This window comes from Lupinus angustifolius, chromosome LG15 (assembly GCF_001865875.1).
Source record: "Lupinus angustifolius cultivar Tanjil chromosome LG15, LupAngTanjil_v1.0, whole genome shotgun sequence".
Classification (NCBI taxonomy): Eukaryota; Viridiplantae; Streptophyta; class Magnoliopsida; order Fabales; family Fabaceae; genus Lupinus; species Lupinus angustifolius.
In genome coordinates, this window is record NC_032023.1 from 14,234,762 (window position 1) to 14,244,680 (window position 9,919).

General features: G+C 29.3%; 1 protein-coding gene across 1 annotated transcript; it reads left to right on the top strand.

The window, feature by feature from the left end:
- LOC109327346 (short-chain dehydrogenase TIC 32, chloroplastic-like) lies at positions 3,087–8,771 on the top strand. Its single transcript, XM_019560453.1, has 8 exons — positions 3,087–3,314; positions 4,363–4,594; positions 4,706–4,785; positions 5,901–6,054; positions 6,613–6,691; positions 7,028–7,115; positions 7,217–7,263; positions 8,363–8,771. The coding sequence occupies exons 1-8, from the start codon at positions 3,185–3,187 to the stop codon at positions 8,543–8,545; spliced, it is 993 nt and encodes a 330-aa protein (XP_019415998.1). The 5' UTR covers positions 3,087–3,184; the 3' UTR covers positions 8,546–8,771.

Here is a 9,919-nt window from a genome sequence, read left to right on the forward strand (position 1 = left end):
GCAGCTCATCATCTATCTTCATGTCTATCTTTGTCAATTGATTGACAAGATCCTTGAATGAATTCAAGTGCTCTATCATGCTCTGACCATCTCTGTAGTCGAGTTTCACTAGTCTTTTAACAAAAGATGCTTTATTTTTAGGAGTTTTCTTTTGAATCATAGATTCAAGTTTCGACCACAACTCATAAGCATGTGTATATGTGGAAACATGCTCAAATAAACTTCTATCAATATATTTCTGAATCATTGCAACAGCTTTTCGATTTGAAACCTCCCAATCTCCGTCACCCTTATCTTTTGGCTTGTCTTTGCAAGAAATAGGCTCATGCATATCCTTGCAGTATAAATGATCCTCCATCATGGGCTTCCAATATGAATAGTTGTCAGCTGTCAACTTGAACATATCTCCATCAAATGAGATATTAGCGGCTCCTTCCATCTTGGACTATACAGGCTAAGCTCCCTGAATGAACCTGGGAGCTCTAATACCACTGTTGGGAAATTCAGAACCAATTTCCCTCCTCTATATAATGCAAAATGGGCACTTGCGGAAGCGGCAAGTCGATAAAGAAAATAGAGAATAGTAGAAGAATAACACCAAGAATTTTAACGTGGAAATACACCCTCAATGTGAGAAGGAAACAACCACGGGACCTAGTCCAGAAAATATCTCCACTATAGAAAGTAGGATTACAATATTTGATTCTCTCTTATAAAAAGGATAACACTCAATCTCACCAAAAATGATGGAAATATAAACTCTCTAGTATCTCACTAGGAATACAAATCTCACACTATGTGGATAAACTCTCTCACTTTCTCTCTATGATGTTGTTTCTCACTTGCTTGTTGTATCTCTTCCTCACAAGTCCCCTATATATAGTGAAGGGAAGGAAGGCTCCATCATAAAGACATAGTGAATGATTAATTGTTGTCATACTTTTCAAGACACTTTGAAAAGTGCTACTCCAACTTTCTAAGTTGGACTTCATAATTCTCAAGAGTCAAAGAATAATTCCAAGACTTTGGAATAACCATCATTGAATGATTCAATGGTTTATCTACCAAGATTCATTGGTCTTACTTTCATATCAATTAGAAAGAATTTCCACCGACTAACTTGAGACTAAGAAAATGGAGAAAAATTATAGGCATGTTAAAATTGAAAGTTAATTAAATAAGTGGATGGACTACGTTATGCTAAGTGGGAGCACTTGCCCCATTGAGAATTTTTCTTTCAAACATGATTCATTGTACTTTGTTATTTCCATTTTAATATTTATATTTGTATATTATTTTTCTCTTCACTATTTATATATATATATATATATATATATATATATCTATTTTCACATATAACATAGGTTAGCATTTCACGCTATTCACGTAAAAAATCAAACAAAGTGCAGAGTACAAAGATGTCAAATCATGCACGGTAAAGAACGTTTTTCTTTGCGTTTTAGTCAATTTTGTTATAAATTACTGCAAAGATTCTGGTATAAAAAGGTTTTCAAAATCCACTATTTTGTTCCTAAACTGTTTGGTTTTATGAGGGAAAAGATGAGAAAATTAAGATATAAAAAGTATGAAATACACTCATAAAATAAATTTTTTATTTTTTATTTTCATTATTTTCATCTAAAGTTTAACTCTGAAATAGACCATAAAATAACAATTAACATATAACAATTAACATATAACAATTAAAATGTTTACAACCCCGCTCCAACAAACAAAATAAATTGCTTCAATTATGTAGAAAAATGACAAAAGGGATAAGACGCTTTTTTACATAGAAATTAGAATGTACAACAATTTGGATCCACACAAATTGATTATCACGAGAAAAGTAAAAGGAAGGAACCATTTAGTCTTACTTCAGAGGTAATCTTCATATAATGATTTATTTTCACTTAACTAAGCATTATTGAGCACTTTTTCCTTAGTACAGAAGCATAATTATACTCTTCGAAAATTTACCCAGAAAATGTCAATGTTCTGACCATTGGAAAATGCAAGCCACGTAATAAGGACAAGCAAAAATTCATGTGGAATAACCTTAGTTAACGGGTTTTCGTATTAACTCTGTGTACAAACTGTGTACCGTGTTGGTATATGAGGCAACACATTACTAGCAGGAATCATCTTTATTATTGTAGAGAATAGTTCTCATTTTATTATTTGTTTTATAGACAAAAATGTTATTATAAATATAAATAGAAGTATATAATTTGAATCTGATTCAAATTTACATATGGTTAAATATGTTTTTTCACCTTTGTAAAGTAACATGCATTTCTTATGATTCCATGAAAAATTAAACATTTATCTTTAACCCCTATAAAATAGTTTATCTTCCAACCTCATTAGCTAAAATCCGTTAACTACTAATGAAATACCACGAAGATGACATGGTATCACTTAACAATTTTAGTTAATGGTAGAGACAAAAAAATCTAATGAAATTAGGTCGAAATTAATTTTTTATTTTTTAAGGACTAAAATCCAGACAGCCTTACTTTATATGAACTAAAATCGTATTTCAAGTCTTCAATTAAAAAACTTCAACGTAAAAATTAAATTTATGGATGTTACTCTCATCACTATATTTATTTTCAAATGTCCTGTCAAATGTAAGATAGGAATCTCATTTTTGAAAATGAGATTATGATGTTAAATTATTCTTATGGTGTACTATCAATGCATTGTTGTTGTGAAATTTTATCATCAATATTCATTTAGATTACTTTTATTTAATAGTCAATAATAATTAAATATTAAAGATGGATAAGCCCATGAGAATGTAAAAACGCATACTTCTGATGCATACATATTGTTCTAAATTTCCTATACCAAATATCACTTTAAATAAAATCCTATAATAGTAATATAAAGTAAGGAGTGTGGCAAATACATGCTGAACTATTTTAGTAGATACTAATCACATAGTTTGTGGACCATCCAATATAGGTGTCTCAACCAATGGTTTTTAGAATTCTGAGCTTCAGAGAAACAAGGTCACTTAGCTAGATTGGTCCAAGGAGTAATAATAACTCTTCACTATATAATATCTTTCTATATTAATATTTATAATATGTATATAAATAGCTATGTTGTGTCTATCCCCGCCCTATAATCAAATGCTATTTGTCCTTGCAAGATTTTCAAGCAAGCAAATTAAGCAATGAAGGCAGCACTAAGGTACTTAGCAGGAATTGCAGGGCCTAGTGGTTTTGGCTCAAATTCAACTGCTGAGCAAGTTACTCAAGATTGTCCTTCCTTCGTTCCATCCGATCTAACGGCTCTCATCACCGGTAAGTTTAATGTTTTAAATTGTGGTTATGATGCGATGCTGAATTGTGATCGTTACGGTGTGAATTGTTTTGTAAATATAAAAGCTAAATTATCATAGTGGCCGATGGAGCATCCATAAGCTAGAAGAAAAAAACAGCATATAAAAGCTAAATTATCATCCTTCTACTTCCGGTTATAATTTTGTGAGCAAAGTTATACATAAGTTATAACCATGGTTGGTTGAAGTTTTCTGAGTTCTTATTTGAGAGAGTGAGTGCATTTCTGTCTATATCCAGAAGCTGTGAGAAAGAGTGTGGCTATGTTCATTAGAATAGTTGGTTTTGGAGATTCATGAGCACAGTTTTGCATCACTTTTCTTATATTGCATTTCATCTTTACTTCATTCTTCATTTCCATTTTCTCTTTCTTTGTTTGTTTGTTCTTTTTTTAGTGAAAATTTAGTTGAAACTTAATCCAAATTTTTATTGCAATATTTGTATGATGGTTTATTAATAATTACTGATTAATATTGCCTCTTGTATTGGAAGAGGTGGGAGATTAAGTATTTTATCCTGCACGTGAGTGTGCCACTTAAGATGGTTGTTCTTTTTAGCCGCAAAAATATAAGTTTTTGTCTGTTTTGTACACTCTCCTTTTAAACTTATATCACACACTAATTCATATTCTTCTTTTCTCCCCACACAAAATATATTATTTCCTTATGACACATATTTTCACTCAAAATCTTTCTTTATTTTTTCATGCAATCTATAATTTTGTATTTTATAGTATTTTTATTTTGGTTTACAGATTATGTCTCACCTAATAAGGCGCCTTAATGGACACTCTTTCTAATAGTATTTTTTATATATAGCATGAATTAAAAATATGTAATCAAACTGACAGAACTTGAATATGATTATCTCTAGTATCAAATATTAGAATCATCAAAATTTTGTAGTCTGTTGATTGGTGTAAAATGCATGTATAAATTTATTTATAGGAAAAGATCATATATGTAGGAATAGCTTAATTAATGAAGTTATCATTGTTAAATTTTAATTATAGGGGGAACATCTGGTATTGGAGCAGAAACAGCTAGGGTGTTAGCAAAGAGAGGAGTGAGAGTTGTGATTGGTGCAAGGGACATGAATAAGGCCAGAGAAATGAAAGAGAATATACAAAAGGAGAGTCCATATGCTAATGTTATTATGTTGCAGATTGATCTTAGCTCCTTTGGTTCTGTGCAGAGATTTTGTTCTCAGTTTTTAGCTTTACAACTTCCCCTTAACATTCTAATGTAAGTTTTATGATCATATTGTCTTTTTTTGGAGAACTTGTGATCATATTGTTTTACAACTTTAAACAATATTTTATGATATATTAATGGTGGGAATACATAATTTTACAGAAACAATGCAGGGATGTTCTCTCAAAACTTGGAGTTCTCTGAAGAGAAAATTGAGATGACATTTGCTACAAATTATTTAGGTATTTTTATACTTCTTTATCTTATATGATGATTTGCATTAGCTTAAGATGCCAATGCTGAAGTTTTCAAAGTAAAAATTAAAAGTCATATATAAATAATCCATGAAAATCATTAAATATTGAATTGTTGTTCTCCTTTTCATTATTAAGGATTTAAGGTACTATTCCTTATATAATTCTTATTTTCGGAAATAAGGTTTGAATTTCGACTTGTGATAATAATTGAGGTGGTAACCATTTGAGTTTGACAGTGTACACAATAGGCATGACCATATTAACTATATGGATTATATATCATTCTATTAAACCATTATAGCCATAAAAAATGGATGAAAATTACATGTTTCTAATTGTATGCTTGGATTAATCACATTTTAACGATTAATATAAAAATATTATCTTTTTGTTTTTAAAAAGTTTTTATTTATTTATATGGTGATATCTGATTAGTCTAGAATAAGGAATGAAACATCTTTGGAGACATGTGGTCTTTGTCACTAAAAAAATTCATATCACAAAATAATATTTTGTTTATTAATGATTAGTTTACAAGTGACGAATATATCATTTTTATTATGAGTAGAAGGTTTTTTAAGAGAATATATTTTTATATATTTTTATTCTAGCTATATTTTATACAATGCTATATGATTATGATAAGAGTAATATATGTACACCATTAGTCTAAAAATTTGTACATATTATTTATCCAAGATCAAATTTAAATGATAGATAATGGGATGTCCCTCCAAAATCTAGTAAATACATCTTTTTCTACTAGGATAGCAAAGTGATCACTAAGGTAACTTACAACATTGTCACAAACTTTAAATTTTCTGGCTATGGTCCACTACATGATGGGCAAAGTTTACATGCATCACTTTAGGCTTCATTTTGGTCCACAAACACTGAGCACGAGGCATGCGTTATTCTTTATGGGTTCCATATCCAAGCCCTCTATGGCCCATTTCTAAAGTGCTATGCTTCTGTTATTGGGAATCATATATTCTCTTCATATTTGAATTACACAGTTCTTGATGTTTTGTTGTCATATTATAATCCGACCAAGTTAGCATAACTGAAGAAAATGATAGATAAATGTTTATTCATTGCAGGTCACTTTTTGTTAACAGAAATTCTATTAGACACAATGATAGAAACTGCAGAGAAAACAGGTGTTGAAGGGAGAATAATAAATGTTTCTTCTGTCATCCATAGTTGGGTAAAGAGAGACGCTTTTCGTTTCAAAGACATACTCAGAGGAAGAAAGTACAATTTTATGCTTCTCTGAAAAATTATAAACATTATGTTTTATCACCATATTCTTTTCAATATTACTTTGATCACTTTTTGTTGGGTTTATTCAAATTAGAAGTATGAATATCAGGAAAATAATGAAATAGTATATAAGTGAAAAAGACTTAGAAGATTAAGATTTTGATTCAAGACATGATATTTCAATAGTTTTTCAGTCTTCCTATAATGTGGTATGAGACTATCCGGTGGCTGGAGACTCCTCAGCCATGTTCGGACCCAACAATTATGTATGGTTGATGTATGATCCACCAAAACGAGTGGATACAAGTAATGATTAGCAATGCTAAATTTAAACTCCTGCTTATAAGGTAGAGTATTGAGACTCTGTCTTTTAAAGTCAAAACTTGTCACAAACGTTATAGATGTGAGTTTGTAATTATTTTTGTTAATGATTTAGAAGATCCAATATAAAATTCAACGAATAACAAATAGCATTGTGTGAAATTAAGTGTCTTTTTTGCACTGTTGTATTTTGGGTACTTATATTATTTGTTGTGATACCAAATGCAGCTTTAATGGCACACGCGCTTATGCTCAGTCAAAGTTGGCCAATATTCTGCATGCCAAGGAAATAGCCAGACAGCTAAAGGTTAGAAACTTAGAATGGAAAACAACCCAAAATAGTTATTCTATGTGTCATATATGTATACAGATCTTCTATCCAGAGCTATCTGTCTCTGCTAATAAAGTATTTCAAATCCTTAATATTGTTAGTATGACAATTAATGAAAAATTAAATGATTTGTGTTTTTTATTACGAAGCAAAATTCTGTTATGTTGATATAGAGGAATAAAAAACTCTTGGTAGTGAAGATTCTGGTTCCTCATATATTGTGATTGGTAAAAAGTGTTGAACATGCTACTAGAATAAAAAGAACTTTGAATGGCCTACTAAAATATTCATGAAAATGGAATACAATCACAGGAGAGGAATGCAAGAGTAAGTATCAATGCAGTACATCCAGGAATTGTAAAGACAGGAATTATAAGAGCTCATAAGGGCTTACTAACTGGTAATTACAAAAAGTTCATCACTTTAATTTAATGATTCGTATCCTAGTTTTTATTTAATCAAATGTTGAAACTACTAAGATTTAATGTAATTTTCTTGCAGATTCTTTATTTTTCATTGCTTCAAAGTTACTTAAATCTACATCACAGGTTTGTAATCAAATACATCCAATTCAATTCTATGATATTGAACAGCCCTGTTAATTAGTGTATGATACATCCACTTGATAGCTCTAAAAAGTGAGTTTGGAGTCTTCAAATGAACTTTGAATTTTTCAGCATATTTAACATTTTCAAAAATTGGTTAATTGTAATTGCATTTTAAATTAAAACTTGGATTGAATAAACTTAAAAAAAAATCGCTACTATATTTACAACAATATCCGAGAGTTAATTACATCTGCTTTGACATCACCAGCCAATTTTAAAATTCTACCACTAAGATACGGCTTGATTATTATCCTAAAGCAACATCATTTCTATCTGAATCATTTTTATCAATAATAAGCTATTATAAACACGTTTTCGATCATACCCAAGTTGCAAAACCCAATTTATTAATACTCAATTTTGCAAACAAGTTCATAAAGACACCCTTAAGCATAGAACAACAACATTATTATACATATCAAATAATGCTCCTTTGGAGAATTATACTACCCTCTCTTCAAAAAAAAATTGATGTTTCTTTTTATCATATTTCATATGTCTTGATATTTTACAAACTCTAGATAAATTATATGCATTTTTATCAAATTTACCCTTATTTATGTAAGTACGTTTTCCCTACCTAATTTAATAATCTCTCTTAACTTTTATTTCAAATTTTACTCTACTTTTCATTTCATCATTCTTTCTTTGGAATAAATCCTGGAGACTTAAAATATATTGAAATTGAAACTATATTTATTGGGAGAAATATATGGTAATTTAATAGTGATATTTCAGTTAAATTATATTCAATTTTTATCTTATACTATATACATAAGCTTAAACATCAAAAAATTTGGAATGTAATTTCCAATTTAAGTGATAGTTATAACAAATTTTTTAATAATAGATAGTCCAATATTAGAATGTAAGGGGAAAGATAAATTTATAAAATTTTAATTTATTTAATTAAAAAATAAAAAAAATTCTGGACTCTTAAGTTTTTTTTGGTGCCATGTCAGAATCTTAGTCTAGTACAAGACTCTTCAATATCAGAGATGGTATGTACCCAATTTTGACGTTAATGCTTGTTTTGCAGGGTGCATCAACTGCGTGTTATGTTGCTCTGAGCCCAAAAATAGAAGGGATAAGTGGGAAATACTTTACCGATTGTAATGAGAGTAACTGCTCCAGTCTAGCAAATGATGAATGGGTAGCTCAAAAGCTATGGAATAACACTCATGCTTTGCTTCACAAGCTACTATGTCAAGCAACAATTTGAAGCATCTCATTTTCTTGACCTAGTATTCTACACATATTAGACTATTCATTTATGGTAAGTAAATAGCACTAGAGAAGTGTTAGAAGGCAACTCAAATTGACAACATAATCAAGGGGCTTTAGTGTTAGTAACCCCATTCCAAATGTAGCTCCAGTTTGATTTGTTGTATAAATAAGAGATCATAAAGCATAAAATAAGAGTTAGTTTACTCTACAAAGCAAATATGAGAATTAGGAAAGCTACCTACACTAAATAACTTGCTATAGTCTCAATGGAAAAGTATTGGGTAGGAAAGGACTTTTGGTGCTCTCTTGGTTAAAATAAGAGTTATTGTTCTAAAAAACATTTCCTCAATTTTTACGTCATTTAATACTCTCTTGATTTATTGTAGAGAAATAAATAATTATAGATTGATAGATAATATATCATTTGAAAAGAAATAACTTTATTACAAAATATCTCATTTATTGCATTTCTTAATTTTTTTTCCTATTATAGAACAGAGAAATATGAATGAAAGAGGCAATAAAATATAAATTCAACAACATAATCCATATTCATGCACCACACTATAAATTTTAAGTTTTTTTTAACCAACCTGATAATATTTTATTTCATCCTAACAATTCAAAAGTTTCATAAACTAACCCTGCAACCAGTGGCGGATCTTGACCATAATTTTAGAGGGGGCAGCATTATGATTTATGCATAAATAACATATGAAATCATTAGAATATATATAATTTTTTAATGTAAAAATGAGTTATTCTTTCATGTTTAAATGCCCAAGAAACATGATAAAAATATAACATAACAAATCTATGAAGAAATTCCAAATATTCCTAAGCACAAATAAGTTCATTATCTCTTATAAACATTATATGTATTTTAAACTCAGAAGAATCGATTATAAAGTTAGTTTTTCAATCCTTTCAAATAGAGAATCAAAATAATGTATGTTTGAGATTAATACAAATAATTTTTTAAGAGAAAAATATATAAAAATAGAAATAACGAAATTAAGAATATCATACATAGCAATGGAATAATCCAACTAAAATTAATTAATAAAAAAATAGTTCACTAACAAAGAATAACAATGTCCATGAATAAAATTTGATGCAAGAAACAAACAAATCATAAGTAATCATGTCATGACTTCATAAGCATATGATAATGTGTCATGAAAAAAGCAATTGAAGAAAACTGATTTGTAAAGAGCAAACATGACATTTTTAAGGTGAAAAAATAAATGAGTTTGAGTTGGAGAGTTATCTAAAGCGGTATTAGAGGAGGGAAATATGTCATGTGATATTAAAGAGAGTGAAACTTCATAAAGGATGAGAGTTTTGAAGAGAATATTGAATTTTTTCA